Raw genomic sequence first — 21592 nt, forward strand, 5'->3', positions numbered from 1 at the left:
CATTTATAGTATATACAAGTAGTCTAGTCTTGAAGATATCTTCATGTGCAAACTTTGTTTGCCTACATTTGGATAAAGGATTAAACAAAAATATAATTTCTCTTTAATCTAATTTATAACCAAGTGAAAAACCTTTCAACAACTTTCTGCCCAAAGATGAAAACATATTCTTCACTCAGTTCCTGATTTAAGAACTTGGCCTCCGTCTGGTGCTACTGAAATGATACCTTATCTCATTCTTAAATCAGGAACTGAGCAAAGAATACATTTTCTGCAGAAGAGTACACAGACTCTTTTTTCTTCTGAAAACCTGAAGCCATTACTAAGAGCAGGTGAAGAGACACATTCAATAACTTGAAATTATTGTCAATTACTCTCATGTTGCAGGAGTGACAGTAAACTGTGAAGTCATCAACATAAAAAGCATTGCCTACTGTGGGAGGAAGCTGTACAGTGATTGAATTAATTATGATAGCAAAGCGTGTCACTCTTAAGACTGAGCCTTAAGAAACATCCTCTGTTTGATGATATTGTTGGATTCTGATTATGTAGATATTAGAGTAATTATTATTTGCTTTGAATCCAACATGATCTTCCATCACAAAGGCTACATTTGTAAATATTATTTAATGTAAATAACTTAAATTATAATTTGATATCATGAAATTACCTTAATTATATATAATATTTAATTGTTTAATCAAAGATATGTGTTAATAGTAATAAGGTTCTGTATTAAATATTATTAAGCTATTTTATTTATTGTTATGTCAATATTGTAAGAACTTATATTTGTAATTTAACTACGCATTTATTGAAAAGCAAATATTCTAAATTATTCCTGTTTTGTGAAAGCTTAATGTTATGTAAAATTAGGCTATACAATGTAGTTGTATAGCCTAATGTAACATTCGCGAGAATGTTTACGTTTATTGGTTGTCATAGAGACGCGTGAAATAAACAAGCGCGAGTGAAGGAGAGCGTGGGCGAAATAAGAGGAGAAAATATATACGTAGTAGGAGAGTCGGAACGGAAATTTGGAACTAAAAGGTAGCAAGATGATAAACTAGAGAAGTAGAAGTAAATAAAAGGTTCTTAAGGGTAGGAGCTGAGTGGATATTTTTTTTATAAGTGTGCAAGGACGAAACGAGCTTTATAGTTAGCTGAAAGTATAATCAGCAGTTATAATGAAAAGGAAATTAATACTACAATCGGATAAAATAAAAAGCTGGATGTTTAAGGAAGAATTCTGAATGAACCCGGCTATTCTAGAATTGTGGCTTATTTCCGATTTGCCCTAAAAAGAACCTCACGGTGTTTAATTAGTTTATGAGTGGTAACGACGATAGTTGAAGTACCCTGTAATTGAAGTCTAGAATTCTGAAGTGCGTTTGATAGTGCTTTAAGTATAACCATGGATAAGTCTTGTAGATGTGTTTTTATTAAGTAAGATAAATAAGTTCCAAAGGTTTGCTCACAACATAATTGATGTATTAGGAACTATTTCCGGTAAGGTTTATCATAGTGTATTATTTCTATGCTTGAAGAATTGTGTGTTAATTACGCTATGCTTGACGCTACTTTAACTATGGAAACTCTTCGTGAATGAGAGTTGGAGATAAGAATTGTTTGAAAGATATTTTCAGCTGTTTGTGCCTGTGATATTTTGAACTTATAGCATGACTGAGAATTGTGTGAAAACTGACTAGATTGGATGTTCTGTTTATTTAATTAAGTGTAGAAACTTTGTAACCCAGAAGCTGAGAGAGTACATGTGAAGACTTGGAAGATTGTGCTATTGTGATTATCTAAACTTAATGTTTGACTTGTTTCTGCTATAAAAATTAGAAGTAATATTTATGTATGTGTTATGTAACCTATATTAAATGTTTCATTTGTTAATCTAACTATTGTATTTGCCTGAATTTCTTTTTACTGCACCGTTCACAAAAATTCGAATCTAGCGGGAATCCCAGAAAGAAAATAAATGCTCCGGCCTGAATGAATGAAAAGACTGCTAACTAATTTTAAATTGGTCCTACTATTTCATATAGACTTATCTAAGGATAGAGTGGCGCAGTATAATAGAAATTTCTCTACCCTTGGATTAGTGATCAATTTACAATTAGTTGTGTTTTATTTTATGAAAGTGACTTGTAACAAGATGGCGGATTAGAACACAACATGAAGAAAACAACGCCACGACAATATGGATAAAATGTGCTTCCTACTCAGATGTGGAAGACTTGGCTTGACAGAAAGTTTTTTAAAAAAACAGGAAGGTGTCCCCTGAGACAAATATTAGAGTGGTCTTTTAATGTGCTTTATCTCCAGGCTGTGTCATAAGTTTTCCCATGTCAAAGACTGCAATCAGATGTTCGCATTTCAAATTGTCCAACATTGAACAGTGTCTACAAGGAAAGAAATTTGTTGCTTTCTAAGTACCAAAGAAGCCTAGCATTTATCATTTTCCCCCATATCTTACAAAAATACATGTTCAAAGCGACATGTCAATAACTGTTTGCTCATGGTAGATCTTTTCCTGGTTTAGGATAGCAGTGACAATTGACTTAAGCCAAGAATTCAGAAACTCCTCCTCTGTAATTATTCTGTTGTACAGTAAGATTACAGTAAATAAGGAGGTCCAGAGAAGGTGATGGAAGATGTTTTATCATCTCATAATTATTATTATGCGTGGATAGGCTTATGTGTTCATCAGACATTTTATAATAGATTTCACGGTTTCATATGAACACAGATGGATAAGAAAATAACTATTTATTAACTTAAAAGCTAATATTTCGCTGGTATTATATCCAACATCTTCAGAGCACACTTTCGCTATGGCAAGTCGGGTCTGGCAGACCATGCTTTGGATATCCCTGCACACAGGATCAATTGGAAAGAAACAAAAGTAATGCACAGAAGCTTCTACAAGTCAGAGAGGTTGTTCCTGGAATCAACAGAAGCCTTAAAACATACTCCAAACGTTAACAAGTATGGCTGTATAAATCTACCCAAAGATTTGGGAGACAGTCATCTTAAGACCAAATTAATATTTATTACTTTTATTTTTTCAAACTTTCTAAGACTGTCATTTGGACTACTATTTCAAAACTTTGAATTTTTTTTTTTTTTTTTTTAACCTAGATGGCACCATATTAGGACTTTAGTCTTGTGTTGCATGCTGCAATTACTTTTACTAGCCCCACTGTTACACTGGGTCGTAGTTGTTTTGCATTTGTAACAAACTTTGTGTTGTGTGCTCTGAAGATTCTGGATATAATGCCAGCGAAATATTAGCTTTTAAGTTAATAAATAGTTATTTTCTTATCCATCTGTGTTCATATCAAACCGTGAAATCTATTACAAAATATTATTATTATTATTTGACACCTCCAGGGAGTCCAAGAACTCATCGAGGGAGGGCACCTGCTCTACAACTCCGTCTCCACCATTCAATCACCAACTGACTGCAACTAGGCCATCTACTGCCGACCACCGCAGGTATTTCCACAGACAATCAAAACATCCATGCCCACGGCAGGATTCGAACCCACAGCCTTTTGGCTGGAGATCGGATACGCTATCCACTCAGCAAACCATAATGGATGTCATCAGGTTCTACTGCACTGGGATGAATAACAGGTTTCTTTTTAGTTCCTCCTTAATGAATCCTTGTACGACTCCAATCCTTTTGTAAAATTTAGCTGCTGTTTTTCTTGTTGTTTTTCCATATTAAAATTTAGGAAGATATGATGATGATGATGAGGTTTTAGCAAAATTTTCTACCAAAATGTCAGCAATGCCTTTGGGTGCATTCTATATCTACCCTTCATTTTCCAAATTTTATCCCATACAATTTTTGAATTTGCTGCTTGATTAATAAATGAAGTAAACAGGATTCTAGATTGCTTTTGATTCTCATATCTAACATAGCGTGATTTGGCTCAAGCACCTTTGAAAGCAATAAAATTTGATGTAGTAAGGTATCCTATGCTCTGTCCTGATCTCTTTTGGCTGCTTTACATTCAGGGTTCCACCAAGACTTTGGATACAGTGGAAATCAAGATGATGTTTTTTTTGGAACTGCGGCTGTTGCTGCTGGACAATATGGTCAGTTATATACATCACTGTTTCATTGATAGGTGTTTCTCTGACTGCTTTGGCATTAAATTTTGCAAAATGGGAAATAAAAAGTATTCCAAGCCAACCTGGTCCATTTTCCACATGGGAATTTTGTGTAGGAGAATGCGGTCCCTGTGAGGACAGTGCAACTCACAGGAAAATGAATGCTTCCATATGTTTGTTCTCTTCAACATCCTACAAGAGCTTGGTTAGACTATAAATATATTTAGTTTAATCCTTTATCCAAATGTAAGCAAACAAAGTTTGCATCTGAAGTATCTTCAGGATTGGGGCAACTCGTGGCAAAGGTGGACTAAGTTCTCATCACTTTCCTTAGTATCCTATAATGCAAAGCACATCTCCTTGCAGACATGTATAATGCTATGCATTATGGGAAGGGTCACCACCCAGACCGGTTTCGATCTTTATTGAGGTCTCTTTAGTGGGGGCCAGACCCAAGGTTGAAGCAATGCCGAACTCACGTTTCCATATGCCAGTCACCAAAAGGTGTCACACCTTATTATTAAAGTACTCTGGATTAGAGAAAGATGTTGGAAGTTTTTTTCACTTGGTTAGACTATAAATTATATATTTAGTTTAATCCTTTATCCAAGTGTAAGTACACAAGGAAAGTGATGAGAACTTATTCCACCTTTGCCAAGAGTTGCCCCAGTCCTGAAGATACTTCAGGAGCAAACTTTGTTTGCTTACACTTGGATAAAGGATTAAACTAAATATATAATTTATATCCTACAAGAGCAATGGAAAAATAGCAGAGAAGCAGATTGTGGAATCTATTGCAGAATATGAGCAGGTAGGCATATGGAAGAAAGAATGGTATTGAGTCTATTATTCAGAATGGAGAAGTCATTATTGCCAAGTTGTTCAATGATACGATCTCATCCAATCATGTTGACACTATCCAAAAAAAGTGTTATGCCCATTAAACTCACCCATAAGAAGTATGGTCTCAGGCAAACATAAGCCATTCTGTTTCCGCAGCAGAATCTTGATATCATTAATATTTTTGTGAAACCCATGAAAATTCAACAGTAAAATTTTTCTTATTGTTTTTTTTTTGGCTTTGTAGACTTGTCCAATTTCCAAGGGGTTGAGGATTTAGATTTAAAAGGTTTCTATTTATCAAGCGATTTTGGGAAGAATGGATAACCAGCATCTATTTCTCTGGAAAAATGTTCGTTCATCTGATGCATCAGGATTATTTGGTAAATTTAATTCACTTTCAGTGGATATTGAAGTATAATTAATTTTACATGGAAGTATCTGGTAGTTTATTTTTCAGTGATATTCTTGTCATAATTTTATTTGAACAAGTGGGTTCTCATCAAATGAGACCATTTGGAGTTGTGTCATGAGTGAGACCATACACTGTGTACTCCACATATAATGTACTCCACAGATAAGCACTCATGATCAATCGTGAAATTCAGGTATGGTGGAATTAACAGATGATGTAATTAACATATGAGTTTTAGTTGATATTATTTCCCAAATTGCTCCATTCTCAGCAAAAGAGGATTTCCAGACAGGTGTAGTGGTGGCTAGCTTCATTTTTGCACCCTGGTATGATATATTTTGTTCTGTTTTAATTTTTTACATTTCATTCTTATGCTTTCACTGCTGACATGCACAGGAGTAGGCTGGATAATCACCCTGACAGGTGATACATTTGGCTTTCTTGGCAGAACAAGATTTATTATCATGTTCTTTGTTACCACATTGGGCACATGTAGTAAAGCATGACAGACAGTTTGGGAATACATATATTTCTGGCATTTAAAGAATTTCAGAGAATATCCTGCTTTTACAAATGTTGGAAGTTTAGGCGTATCAAAAGTAAGGATGATATTCCTATTTGGAAACAGATGATCATTCCTATGCATCCAAATATCATCCTTACTTTTGATATGCCTAAACCTCCAACATTTGTAAAAGCAGAGTATTCTCTGAAATTCTTTAAATGCCAGAAATATATGTTATGTATGGTATCACTCTTCTAGAGGAGAGTGATATCAGAATGGGATCTGCTTGATGTTCCTGATGAAATATGTTCAAAGATCAAGAAGTAACAGGTATGAGGTGATCCCATTCTGATATGACTCCTCTAGAAGAGTTGAGTGTTTTATGAGGTGTGATTGTGACTGGTAATCCACCCATGACATTGCTCTCAGCAGTTATTCAGTGTTACTGATATGATGTTTCAAAAGGATATCACCAGAACCTGCCAGTCCTAAACCCTTTTGAAAGAAAGGTGACATTTCCCTATCATCTTTTCATCTATTGCATGGATGATGAGAAACACAGGTACATCGATATTGACATCAGATAAGGCTGACCCTTATCGGTATCTTGCAAGGCCACAAACAAGTAATACCAATGAGGATGAAGGATTTATATTCAAGGGATTTTCTGTTTGGTGCTTGAACTCCCTGCCAACCATGGAGCCACGCCTGGAATGTGTGGCTCCATGTTCACCAACTGACAATAAATACACTTGGGAGTGGAATGCCAGGGTTATTCCAGATGCTTTATATGAGCACCACAGGAAGTCTTAGACACTGTTCCCAGATCACTGGATAGGAGACTTACTGCAACCCTGCTGATTCTTGAAGGCAAGCCAACTAGCCAAATGATCTTGGATGGGCCATCCAGGAGTGATCATCTTGCCATAGCAGAGGCCAAGTAATCAGACTATCACTGCAGACAAGGTATAGCAGGGCGTTGTCTCTCAGCGATGATGATCTGGAAAACAGAATAGTACAAAAAAAAAAAAAAAAAAAAAAAAAAACCAGAAGAAATAACACAGGAGAAAAAGCAAAGATAAAGAGGAAGAATGAAGAGGAGAGGCCCTATCCATCACAAATAGGTGTCTCATAGTAGGGGGGAGGGATTAAATTGATGAAGATTACTGTACTGCTAGACCTTACTATATAGACATGTCTAACAATCAGCACTGCTATGAAATGCTCTTCTAATTTCAATAAGTATGGTTGCATTAATTTACCAAAAAATTTGGGAAGCAGCCATATCTAGTCTAACTTCTCTTCCTTTTATTTCATCCAGAGGCCACCATGATAGTACATTAATTTCTTTTTTTCAATTACAATTTGAAATGTTTCCATAACTACCTATCTGAGTGCTATATTTTAACATGTAAGCATTTCTAAGCAATATAAGCAAGTTTGAAGACTGAAATCCAAAATATTAGCAGTCACAAAACATTAGCCACTTATTAAATAATAAATTTGCTTCATTTCTCTGTTTTAGTGAAGCATTACTATAAATAATACCTAATAACACAACTTAAGCTTCTCATTAAGTCAACTATTCAGCTGATCCTGTATTATATTGAGTAGAAAGCAGGTTTTCATATTTCTCCTTTGTTGACAACCCACACACACACAAATACACATAAAAGTTCATAAGGCAGTAAACTGGAATAAGATATTAGACATTACTTTAATAAAAAAAACACAATGTTTCATTCTCATTTCGCAGGACTTTTTTCAGGTGTAAAAAGAAAACTAGTAGACAAAGAAACAGTAAAAGATTAACAACATGACAACTTTCTGAAGCCACTTCAAGCCTCCACTAAGCAGGGTAGAGGTCGCAAAATGGATAGCAAAAACCATCAATCACCTAAAGATGTCTGCAGCAAGATGTGAACTACCACCACTTATTATTCATGTTGACACTGGAATATAAATAAATAATTTAATAGCTAAAATTAATTATTTACATGCTGTTTCACTAGCTTAATGAAGTAATCACAGGATGTTTCACTAGCTTAAGCTAGCATTATCAAAGAAAATTTAAAACTGCACACTTAGTGAGAACAAAACCAAAATGATGGGGATAACAAGGACAGTCATGTGCATGGAGGGCAACAGTACTCTTTGTGGTGAATCATATTGTTAATGCTAATGGATAGATAGGGTGGTGTGCCAAAATCTATGTAAAGTTATACTGTCTGTTCTCTTACAGTTAACTGGGTTCTGTAGAACTTGTGTGTCGCTTCCAGGAATAGTCTCTCCAATTTAAACCATAATTTGCAAAGTAGCCTGGCTTTCCTCCATGTTATGAAATGGACTTTCTCTAAGATATGTTGAGACAGTCTGTTTTTTGGTTCTCCGTTCCAGATGTATTTTTTATTTTGTTTTTCCTGATCAAAGTAGTTCAATCTGTCTGTCTGTCTGTCTGAAATATTGAGTTCCACACTGGCAAGAGATGCTGGTAGACAGCTGGGAAGGAGTGAAGATCCAGGTGATCCTTGATTTGTCATTACAGGAGGGAACCCAATTTATCTGTTGTGCCTTTGATGTAGAGAAATTACGTAGTGCATATATAAGTCGGGTTTGGGAAGTGGGATTTGTTATTCTTTTCAAGGAGTTTGATGAAGTTTTATTTTGTCATATCCATTTTGTTGGAATTATGTGGCCTGCCAAGACAAATCAAGGATCCCCTAGACCCTCTCTCCTTCCCAGGTGTCTAGTAGCATCTCCTGCCAGTGTGGAACTCAATATTTCACACAGACAGACAGGATGAACTACTTTGATCTGGAAGCGACACAAGTTCGACAGAACCTGTCATCCTCCATGTACATGAATGTCCTTGTTATTCTGGTCATTTTGGTTTGTGTCTTCACTGAATGTGTATTATTAAATTTTCTCTGATAATGCTATCTTAAGCTAGCAAAATATCAGATTGTAGACAATTAATTTTAGCTATTAAATTATTTTAGAAATACCTAACACCATAATGAAAATGGAAAATCTCGCGAAATAATCAAACACTGGATTACAGAAGCCATTTTACAACTATGTGATGAAAGGAGAACTTTAAAAATCCTGTATAAACAAGGATAATGATAACAGGAAAAAAATATAAAGAACTAAATAAAATAATAAGAAATCAAATTAAACCATCTAAAACTAACTGGTTTCTGAATGAATGTGGAAAGATTGAAAATGAACTACAAAGAAACAACCTAGAAGTTCTTTCCAAATTATACGTAGATTAACAAAACACTTCACTAATACTAATTGGCAGGCTTTTGACTGGAAATGATGAAATCTTGCAGTGCTGGCATGATTACTCAACTAACCTTTTCTCAAAAGACAATAGCCTTAAAAACCAAAACCTTGAAGACATAATACAAATGACATTGGATGAAGGAGATTTCCCTATTTTAAGAGAAGAAATAGAAGCAGCAGCAGTTAATTCTTTGAAGATGAGAAAATCGCTAGGCATAGATGGAATAACTTCAGAACTACTAAAAACAGGAGAAAACCTATCATGCCCTGCTCAAAATTTGCCAAGATGTGTGGAACAATGAATCATGGCCTAAAGATTGGTGCACCTCTGTTCTGATTCCTATTCCTAAAAAAAGGGAATAGTACAAAATGTAGCAATTATAGAACTATCAGTTTAATCAGTCATCCAAGCAACAATTTCCTAAAAATCTTACTCTCTAGGATTGAGAAAAAAGTAAAAAATATACTTCTGGAGAACCAAGCAGGATTCCATAAAAAAAAAAAAAGAGTAAAATAGATTACTTATTTACAATACATCTCATTGGTTAAAAATATACTGAATATAATCAAATACTATGTCACAATTTTATAAATAGATATTAGAAAGCCTTTGATTCAGTATAGTATGAGGTATTGTGGAGAATACTGAACCAGTATATGGAATAGATAAAGTAGTACACCTAATTAAAATTTTTACCATTCCTCACAAATGTCAATAGAAATCAATGGCAACTACAACAAGCCTTTCACTGATGCTTTTTAACCTATATTTGGAATATATAATAAATTTACCCTTGGAAAACAGTGGTATTGGAATGACAATTGGTGACAAAAAAAAAAAAAAAAATCAATAATCTCAGATTCCCTAATGACAGTGAACCCCAATAGCAGAGAATGAACATCATTAGTTACAAGAATTTATAGACAGAGCTTCTAAGGCACTTTGTGATTATGGATTAAAGATCAGAATTCACAAATCAAAAATGGTCTTCAGGCAATAACTCTATGAACATTTCAGTTAATGCTGAAAAATTGGAAGAAGTAGAAAGATTTAGCTATTTGGGAAGCATACCACACAGAGATGGCTTGTCTAAACATGATATTAAAGCATGCATCTTACTATAAGGATGTGAAAGTTGAACATTGCTAAAGAAAGAAGAGAAAATGCTATTGGCCTTCAAGATGAAGTGCGAGAGAAAACTTTTGAAGATGCCATACACTGCACATGTAAAATTGATGAGATTAGAAGGAAAATCTGCTGCATTGCCAGAACACAAGAAAATATCAGAGAGAGAGAGAGAGAGAGCATATCAGTACTGTGATGTTTGCAATGTCCCAAGGTCTGCATAGATTACGGGTAAAGAAGATCAAATTATTTATTATACAAATTTCTGTTTCAGAAATTTCGACATGAATAATAGCAACAGCTATGGAAATTTAAATATGGAAATACAATCACCTATTAGCTAGAATGGAAGTGCTATCCACTCAGCCAACCAGGCTAACAAATTATGCTTTACTGTAATAATTAATTTTTTTTTGGTTTTTAATAATTCAATATAATATACACTCAGTAGCAAAAATATTAGTCATCCCCATACCAAATGTAATCTATCGATGATACACGACTAACAACTTTTGGCATGTGTGAGCTATAAATAAACTGCAACTACATTAAAATGTGTATGTGTGTGTGTGCAACCTGAGTGACTGAACAGGCATCGGTCTGTTCAGTCACTCAGGTTCAGTCATTATTTTTTCTTCATCTGCTTTGCACATTCATCTGCTTTGCACATAATGCTTTGCATTATGTGCAATATTTTATGAAATGTGCAAAATTATGAAATCGCTTTCACTCTTTTGATGTTTTTTGTTCATCACTTCATTCTTGGTAAACATGAGATGTATATAGCCATTCTAGTATCTCAGAAACAATTCCCCTACTAGAATGGCTATATACATCTCATGTTTACCAAGAATGAAGTGATGAACAAAAAACATCAAAATAGTGAAAGTGATTTATGTGCAAAGCAGATGAAGAAAAAATAAATTATACTTAATAAGAAATTATATTCTTGTTTAATCTTTCATGCAAGTAAACAAAGTTTGCATTCAAAGCATCTTCACTAGATACTTTTACAACTAGCTACTTGTATACACAGAGATGGACTTCACATCAAGTGCCTTAATATCCCATAATGCAAAACACCCTTCCTCTTGGAAATGCATATTGCTATGTCTTATGGGAAAGGTTACTACCCGACTGGTTTCATCCTTTATTGAGGTCTCTTTAGTAGGAGCCAGACCTAGGAAGATATACCAAGGTTGAATTAACACAGAAGGCATATTATATTTCCACATACAAGTAGTCAAAAGGTGTATCACCTTATTATTAAAATACTCTGGATCAGAGATAAGATGATACACCTTCTAACTACTTGTATGTGGGAAATATATGATTTCTGTATTAATTCACCCTTGGTACATCTTTGTGGGTTTGGTTCCCATAGAAGAGACCTCAATAAAGGACAAAAACTAATCTAGGTGGTGATGCTTCTCATAATGCATAACACACTTCCAAAAGGAATCATGCTTTGCATCAATGTATATTAACACAACTGATGTGATTGTCTATATTAATTCAATCTTGGTTTATCTTCTTGGATCTAGCTCCCACCGAAAAGACCTTAATAAAGGTCAATTGGTCTGGATAGTAAGCTTTCTCATAATGCAGAGCAATATATATGTCCAAAAGGAAGTGTACTTTGCATTATGGGATACCAAGGCAACTGATGTAAACTCAACAGTCTCTATATAGAAGTAGCTTAGTGTAAAGATACTTCATGTACAAACTTTGCTTACACTTGGATAAAGGATTAAATAAGAATATCATTTTTGACAAGTATAATTTACTTTATGACCAAATGGAAAAACTTTCTACAAGCATATGAAGAATTGACAAGATTGCCAAAAGATGTATTACAATTCATCAAGTAACTATAAGGATATAAACAGGGGCTGTAAGGATGCAGATATGAATGCTCCCTGTATTGCATGCTGATCAAAAATGGATTTTAAATAGCTTGAAAAGTACCATGTTTGGTCTCTAGATCATGGCATGAAATGATATACTTTTGTAACTTTTTTTGGGGTGATACTGTTATAAAAGACCATGGAGAGTACACAGCTTTCCAACAAAAATAAGCAGCTATAGTTAAGGTGAATGAAAGGACATCAAATTGGACATCATACAACTCAGGGAAAGGATGCCAGTGATAATGCATTCCAGCTTCTGGTATTTCATAATGAAAAAAAAATTGGTAAATTTCTAACTTATGAAATATGAATTATTTCATAAATTAGAAGAATAAGGATATGGTGCAAAAACATCAATTTATGGATTCATGATACTGGGTCGGAACAATGCAAGGCAGTGATCATCTAGACATATTTTCTGGGCATCCACCCCAAGGGGTAGAGCAAAGAAAGAATGGTGTAACCTATATGATAGATACTTGAATTGGACTTGAATGAATACCGCTAGCAGAATAATATGACACATCACATCAGAATGGTTACAGAATCATGACTGTGACTTTATCTTATCAGACTGGTCTCCTCAGGCCAACAGATTTAATCCCACTGAGTATCTTTGAGGTGTGGCAGAATAAGATAGTGAAAGGGAATGCCACAACCAGCAATTGACAGAACTACAAAAATTCATCAAGCCAAACCTGAGTAGGATGTCTTCAGAACATCATGGAATTAATGCCCAAACACATCAAAGCTATTCAAAAGGCTCACAATGTCAGGCATTGATCATAATATTAGGCATCGATCTGTAATGAGATGGGTATTTAGTGTCTTTCTGTGTATGTGTAGTCGAGCATGCATACATTCACACAGGCAAATTAAATGAAATTAAATTATTTTTTATTCAATTGATAGCAAAATGACTGATGAGTGTGAAATAAATAATTAAGTGCATATGAATGCCCCACATGTCACTCAGTGTCCGAAATATGGGAGCTTTTCATTTAACAATTTCATTTGTTAAAAGTATGCATCATTAAAAAGATAATATTCAATTAATTTAACCTACTTGCGGTAACTGTTTTGAAACTCTTCGGAATACTTGGTAGTACATATCCCAAGCTTGAGTGAGATCCTTCATATTGCCTGACTTCTGATATTTCTTACAGTATTCTTGAGCTTCCATTAAATCTTTACCATATGCCTTAATATTAATTAAAATAAAAATTAATTAAAATTTCCATTAAATAAAATTAATTATTTCTTTAGGATACATATCTCTAAACATCATGCAAAAAAGAAATCCAATAAGTAATATTTCATTGGGCACCATAATTATCAATATTGCCTAACTTCGATGTAAATACATGCCTTCACTTCCAGCACACTATTAAAAGTGTTTAAAGAGAAATAACCATAATTATTAAAATGAAATCCACTAAAATATGACATTAGCTGAAATAGTGCCACAGTACTTCAGCCACATATAACTGCAAACTATGGAGAACTGAGTAAGATCAATTTCTCTTTTTAATCAAAACAAAAATTCCATTTGTAATAACTGTGAAAAAAGTGTAAGGTTATGTAATGTGGATTGAACAGATTACAAGCTATGCATTACAATGGAATTGTAATCCAGGAAATTGATGAGACTAAGGTTTCAAGGTGATGATGAATAGGGAGTTAAAGTTCAGAGGGCATATTGCAAGTGGTCAAAGCAGCTCACAGAATTGCTTGATTACTGAACACACTTTTATGTAGTGATACAAAAGTTATTATTGCTCGTTGATACAGCTACAACAGGATTACTATGTATAGATCTGATCACAGTGTTAAATTCTGAATGAAACTAAAATTGAATTAACGTTTCCTACAGACTTAACATGGGTTTACATTTTGAATCATATTGATATATTGGGCTTACTAAATTCTTGTAATTTACCAAAGTATTACTAAATTGAGGATATTTTTTCACTATTTTATGTTATAAAATATTGTAAATTGCTTAAATGCTTAAACCTTGATGCTTTTGTGTAAGTACTTACAAATTGCTGGGAGAAAAGATAATCCGATTAAGTAAAAGTGGCCGGAATCTAAACACGTGCACCCTTTAGGTAAGCACATAGTCCCCCCCCCCCCCCCAAACTTGGAAGAGTACACTAGAATTCCATATGTGGTGCCAAGTACTGGGTGACGTAGGATGACATGGAAACAGGGGTGGAGAAAATGATGATATAGAAGGAATCGATAACGCATGATTTAAAAAGTTGTTGCAGCGCCTAAAACATGCTCTTACTCTTATGCTCTCAGACTCGTGCTCTGGTGTGTTGGAACCTCCTCGTGGCTCGTTCTCGTCCCCCGCTTTTCGACGCAGATTCGAGATAATGACTGAGGAACTATGCCGTGAAATTCCTGAAGGTTTACCAGTCAGCGTCAGTCCAGCAGAAGGAAATCTCCAATGTTTCCGGAGATATCATTACGATGTTGTGCCAGTTGACCAGAGAACAATGTATGCCTACTTTCAGCAGTGGAGATAACTACAGCTCGGACCCATGAAGAATGCCTCAGAAAAAGTAGAATGAACCAGGAATCGAAAATGATTGTCCAGTCATGCTATGTGAAGTGGCCAAACAGTTCCCCAGCAGTTGGTAATGTACAGTCTATGTTTTTATAAGTATCTGTGTTTAAGAAGAATAATTGTAACTATAGGAAGGACTCTAGAGATTGGTTTCTGTTAAAGTAGAGTGATTATGAAATTTTAATGAAAGGATTAGTGCGGAAGCACGTGGAGCTATATTAGAAATTCAATTAGCAAATGTCCTATAGTATTGAAGAGTATAGAGGAGTATGTTTGATCAATCAAGTAGAAGTTGTAAACTATATATGAAGTTGTTTGTTTTGCATGCTATGATAAAGATAGAGAGGTTAAATATTTAATGCTCATTCCTTAGAAATTGTAGATTACTTCATTAGTGTATATTCATAAAGTGTAAGATGCTTCAATTGTAATTAAATGTTTTGCTTTTTAAGTTTAACTGGTGCCCTTGCCTGATTTTCTCCTCTATTGCACTTTCTCATAAAATTCAGACCACAGCGAGAGATAAGTTAAATAGGACGGCTACGACCGCATAAATAAGTTATAGTGAAATAAGATAGTATGCTAAACTGTGTTCTGGTTCCTTGGTTCTGCACTCTTTGTTAATCTAGGATTCAGGGTGGCGCAGGATAATAGAAATTTTCCCTGAATCTGAAAAAGGAATCAGATCCAGTATTGAAACAAAGGAATTGGTGTTGACCATTAGCAATTCCTTTGTCTTATATCCACTAGCATCATTCTTAAGAGTGAATAACAGCCCCAGAGAGAATATTTAATTTAAAAAGGGTAATTAAAGTGTTAGTGATAAATTCATTAAGTACAAGTGTATCTAGACGAAAATTTTAGAGAACAAAGAAGAAGAATAAGTAAGACATTACAAAGGCACAGCAAGATTTTACAACAGGGCCTTCTGGGAAATTAAAGAGCAGAGAGGATTAAGAGGAGGGTGACCAAGAGTGCTAGTGGCCTGTGTAAAGCTCGCAATGAGGAGTGATTGAGGGTTTGTGAAATGCAGAAGCTGCCTGATAGATGGAAAAGAAGATATATGATAGGAAAGCATAAATTATTTACTAAAAGGCTTTTACTGGATATAGGCAGAGGAAATTTTCAGATCATTTCTTGGAAACTGTGTAAGAGTTGGTTAGCAAGGGTGTCAAGTATGCCCAATTCTCCATTTGCACAGTAGATTGATTCCAGAAAACACAATGTAAATGAAAACCGCATAAAAAAGAATACAGTGCATATGAAAAAAATAGAAGAATGGTTCCAGATGTGAAAAATGAATGGAATGAAATCACTTCCATCACTTGAAACACTTTGGTCATCCTGTTCATACTGCAATGGTCAAACATTTTCTTCAGTAAAAGGAACTAAATTAGCACTAATCTGTAATAATTCTGAAAGTTGATTTTTTTTACCACGAACTCTGTAATTAATCTTTGAGATCCTGTTTTGACTAGATCTTTGTATAATTCTTCATATCGCACCATACATGACTTCAGTTTACATTTAAACTGTTCAGCTCGTCCAATATTTGGATCGTGTATAAGAAAATGACTTTCCAATTTACTAGCCATTCGAAGCTCTTCTTTAATTAACCCTGCAGTGAGGGAAATCTCTTCATCATCACTTTTTTCTTTTTCATCGAGATTCTCAAGGATAGCTTCTATTATTTCATCATCAATAACAGCCTTGTCAACTATCAATTCTTCAATATCTGCAGATGAAAAATCATCAATCTGCCAACTGCATGTGCTAACCTGATGATATTGGAATATTCAGTTGTACGTAAAGGTATTTGGCCAGAAGAATGTGATAAAGAAAGGGTTTTCTTTATCACATTCTGGCCAAATAGCTTTCCAGCATGCATTTCAAGTTGATGGTTTCAATTCTGATAATGCCAACTTAGCAAGTTTGATGCAATCTAAAATAGAAAAATTCTTCCTCACATCAATAACTGTCAGTAAATTATCATTATCTAGTTTATCCAAAATGTATTGGAAGTCTTCTTATGAAGTAAGTTTTGAAGGTAGCGATCACACCCTGGTCTAGTGGTTGTATTAGGTGGCAGAAAACAAAATTCCACATTTGTGTGTTTTAAACAGAATGGCCAGGCACATTGTCTATAATCAATAAAACGTTAAAGTATTTTTTACATCAAACAGTGTTTAACTTCTGGAACAAAACATTGATGGAACCATTCATTAAAAATTTCTTTTGTAACCCAATTTTTTTGTTTATCTTCCGGTGCACTGGTAACATATAAAAATCCACAACTTTCATTGCCTGCTCTCTTAGGGATCGATTAATGAGTAGCGGTTTTAATATACGATCTCCTGAAGCACTGCTGCAAAATAATAGTCACACAATCCTTAGCTACTTTAAAGCCACCAACACTTTTTTTTGCGATTTCGCTATGAAGTTCAACTTGGCATTTTTTTCCAAAAAAGGCCAATTGCATCTGTGTTCCAAACTTGATGAGGAGTGTAGCCACTTTCAATAATTTGAAAGCATTTTCAATAATACAAGTTTAAGTACACACACACACACATATATATATATATACTGTTCTAGGAAATAATTATAATTCAGATATCCTTTTTAACAGAACTGAATTCAAACAGAAATTTTAAAAATAAGCACCATTTGAATCATGTTAAATCAAAATATACTGTGTAAAATAGAACTGCTTTTATTTTCTAAACTGTGTTATTTCAAAATCATGTAAAAAAAATGTGTAAAAAGAAAATCAGCTCTACTGATATTTTTATTTTATTTTTTTCTTTAGAGAGTGATTAATGAGTGAAATGGGTTGCCAGAATCTGTTATGAGTGTTTTATTAGTGAATGAGTTCAAGTAAAGGTATGACAGGTATTGTGTGAACAGAGAAACTGTTGTACTCCTACAATTAATCTTAAGACTTCATGGATATGGCCATGTAATGATCATAATCCACTTGGAAATGTGAAAATTAAAATATACGGAGATCATTTACGGTTTCTCTTGCTCTAATGGGAATATTAGTTTCGTCTCATACCAATTAATGTCCATTCCCTGTTTTTTTACCTCCTAATTCAGATGCGACTTTTAATTCAAAATCTGCAGAAAGCCTTCCCAGAAGATTGGCAGATTAACTCCATTTACCTCTGAAAAATCCCAAATAGACTTTCTCAGGCAGCAAAATAAATTTTGGATCAAACAGAGCACTGTCTAGACTCCTCCTCATCCCAACTTGTGCACTAATGTGATAGGTATTAATATGGAGTTGGTCCACCCTTTGCTGCTTCAACAGGCTTCAATCTTCTGGGAATACTTTCTACAGATTTTGGTACATAACTACAATAATTCTCTTCCATTTTCACAGAAGAGAATTAGTGAGGTCAATTATTGATGTCAGGCAATTTGTCCAGGCATACAATAGGCATTCCAATTCAGTCCACAGGTGTTCAATGGAATTGAGATCAGGGCTCTATGTAGGCCAGTCAAGTTCTTCAACATCAATCTCATCAAACCATTCCTTTACAGGCCTCTGTGGATGGAGAAATCATTGCGTTGATACAGGAAAGAGCCTTCACTGAACTATTACCATAAACTTGGAAGCAAAGAATTGTCTAGAATGTCATGATAGACTGCACCACTAAGATTTCCTGTCACTTGAACTATGGGTCCCAACCTGAACCATGAAAAAACAGTCCAAGACCATGATGCCTTTCTCTTCGTCTTCCAAACTTTACAGTTGGCATAACATTCAGGCAAGGCAACATACTTATAGCATCTGCCAAACTCAGACTCATATGTTGGACTTGCAAATGGTGAAGCATGATTCATCACTCTACAAAATGCATTGACACTTGGTGCTGCCCTTGCTGATGTTAGGCTTGTGTGGCCACCATAGAAACCCATATTCTTCTCCCAAAGAACTATTTTACTGCTGACATTGCTTTCAAAAGCATTTCAGAACTTAATAGCGAATGCGTCAACAGAGAGGCAATTTTTCACATGATTAGGACTCTGTGTTTCTGCTCCCTGACATTATGTGGGCTACCAGATCACAACTGTGCTGTTGTTGCTCCTAGGTGTTTCCACTTCACAATAACATCACTTACAGATGACTGAAGCAATTGCAACAGGGCAGAAATTTTCAGGAATGAGCTGTTACAAAGATGGGTACCATACTGAAAGTTGCTGAGCTATTCAAGCATGGCCCACTTTACTGTTAATTTCTGTCTATGAAGACTGCAAGACCATATGCTTTCTTTTATACCTGTATGAACCAAGGTCATGATGGATATAGCTATACCACTACTACGAAGAGAAGTTCAGATATTTTTGATCAGATAATGTATGTAGATTAGGCATCTTTGAAATAGCTTCTGTGTATTCTACAGTAAGTTAGAAGGCCTGCTAGTTGGAGAATGGATACATTTAACCACTTGGCAAATCAGGCTGGCAGATTTTAATTATATTGCCTTTTTAAGTTGCATATTCGAATGTAAGATTTGAGGTATACAAGAAATATCACCTAATATCATGTCTAGATTTCACACATGATAACTGATACTCTTAAGAAAAGAGTAAAAGACATTTTGGCATCCAAAATGATAGTAAAGGATACAAAAGAATCCATTACTATGACCTATGAGTGAGCTTTCCCTTATTGTAAAAACAGCATTCAGGGAAGTTAGATTTAATATGCATTACAGAATCAACTGCAAGTGAATGAGATGTGGCAGGGCATAGGTTCATCCACTTGAACATAAGACCTACAAATGAATGACATACTGTTTGCTGAATCAGATGGGATCCAACGACAGACTATGATCCACAATTAAGCCTCTCTTTGATAAATAAAACACAGGAACATCTCTCTGTATTCCCAAAAGAGGGGGGGAAAGGGCAGCAGATTTTCAGTAGTATTTTTCCATCAGATATTCCTTGATAAGGGAAATTATCTGCTTGATATGCCTTCTAACAAAATTTCTGTGTCGATTAAACATGTTGGTACTTTGTTGAAAATGAGCCATTGTAATTTTGCCTCTGTTGCAACCAGTATGAGAGCTTGTATCACCCAGGATGTAACTTTGTCTTCTGAATCTGCATGAACACTGTAGTGGTGGTGGTGATGATGATGGGAATCTGAATCCAATGCCCAATAATTCAATTAACTTTTATATGAGTGACAAAGGATGCAAAAACTGAGAAGTTGGGAAGGAAGTTCTGTTTGTATACTTAAAGCATAGAGGTGTCCTTAAAAGTTTATGGTGAAAGAGAACAGCACACACACAACATTTAGCATGGAGTTCTGTGCACACATGCCCCTCCTCTTTGCAAAAAAAAAAAAAAAAACTTTGAAAGATCTCTAAGACATACCATATGCTTTTTTCCATCTTATCTTCCCCTTAACATGTTAGGCCTAGTGGCAAGTCATGGAAGTTTCACTGTAGCTCTAAGACCTGTACAAATCCTAATAACCCCAAAAAATTGATAAGAAATATTTATTCTGAGAATTTTCAAAAGATTATTCTCCTATTCTTTTACCCCATGAAAAATCCTCTTTTTAGAGCTTGTTTAGAAGAATGATTTACTAATTATGCAAAAATAATATCACTTAATATTGAAGTTTCTCCAGTGTCAAGCAAGATCTCATTACAAATATTTGCAGAGATAATGACTGTGATGTTCTCTGTCTGCAAGAAACTCACAAAGGGGAAGGTGCTGCCAGACCTTACATCCATGGCATAAAACTCAAAGAGATATCCCATGATAAATATGATAATGCAATATTTATTAAAGAAAACTTAATTCCATCATCTATTGACTCAACGAACAACAAAAACATTGAGGTTATTGCAATCACATTTAAAAATATCTCAATCGCCTCCATTTATAAACCACCAGAAGAAGCTATCTCCTTCCCCAACATTCTCCTCAATAATAATGCATACATGACTAATGTTGTATTTGGCGACTTTAACAGCGGTTATACCATACTATTAACTGTGGTTATACAAAGCTCAATGAAGATGGAGAACTTGTTGAAAAATGGGCAAAAACTTCTCTCCAAACCTGATACATAATCCAAAACTCCCTGCATCTTTCAACAGTGGTAGATAGAAGCATGGCGATAACCCTGACCTGACCTCATATTTGTTAGGATGCCACACAAACTGGCCTTTCTAATAATATACAAGCCCAGTATCTAATTACTTACAACTTTACACCACCTACCCCTTCTCAGATGAGACTATCCTTTCCCCTGCCATCTCATCTGAGATGGCAGGGGAAAGGCCTCGTGGAAAAAAGAAACAGAAGCCCTTGACATGACTCATAGTAGCAGAAAGCATGGAACTTTATCAGCAGAATTAGGAAGGATTTCACTAAGCCAAATGAGCATCTACAGGCTAATCCTATCTATGTGGAGTGCCCTCAAAGGGCAGTTGTAGGTGGCCTGGAATGTGAAGTGGGACCTCTGGTGATGAGCATTTCCCAAATCTTAGGAAGCTTAATGCAACCATATTTGTTAAGATTTGGTTGATTCCTGAGAGCTGCTGCTGATTCTAAGAATAGTCTTCCTCTTTTGAATTTGCTGTGGTGGAGCATGGTGGTTTTTTCCATGAGATCCTGTGGGTTGTATCCAAGACATGGTCAGCAGGCCTGACTGACCATAGTCATGGTTGCAGATGTTCCTATAGGCAGATAGTAGCTGATCTGCCTGTCTGTCCAAAGTATGCCAGTTTAAAGGAACAGGGTACTTAATAGACTCCAGGCACTGAGAGAGGAG

At 35.1% G+C, this 21592-nt stretch overlaps 1 protein-coding gene across 7 annotated transcripts in view; it reads right to left on the bottom strand.

Annotated features, from left to right (window-relative positions):
• mTor (serine/threonine-protein kinase Tor) overlaps nt 1-21592 on the bottom strand; it is an 816233-nt gene that overhangs the window by 129768 nt on the left and 664873 nt on the right. For all 7 annotated transcript variants that reach the window (XM_090412780.1, XM_090412800.1, XM_090412771.1 and 4 more), the window contains one exon: nt 13285-13419. In XM_090412780.1, the coding sequence (XP_090268906.1) occupies nt 13285-13419 (135 nt within the window). The remainder of the gene's footprint in view (nt 1-13284; nt 13420-21592) is intronic.

The sequence above is a fragment of the Typopeltis vanoorti genome, chromosome 2, assembly GCF_054136105.1.
Source record: "Typopeltis vanoorti isolate ZY-2024b chromosome 2, IOZ_Tvanoo_1.0, whole genome shotgun sequence".
Taxonomy (NCBI): Eukaryota; Metazoa; Arthropoda; class Arachnida; order Uropygi; family Thelyphonidae; genus Typopeltis; species Typopeltis vanoorti.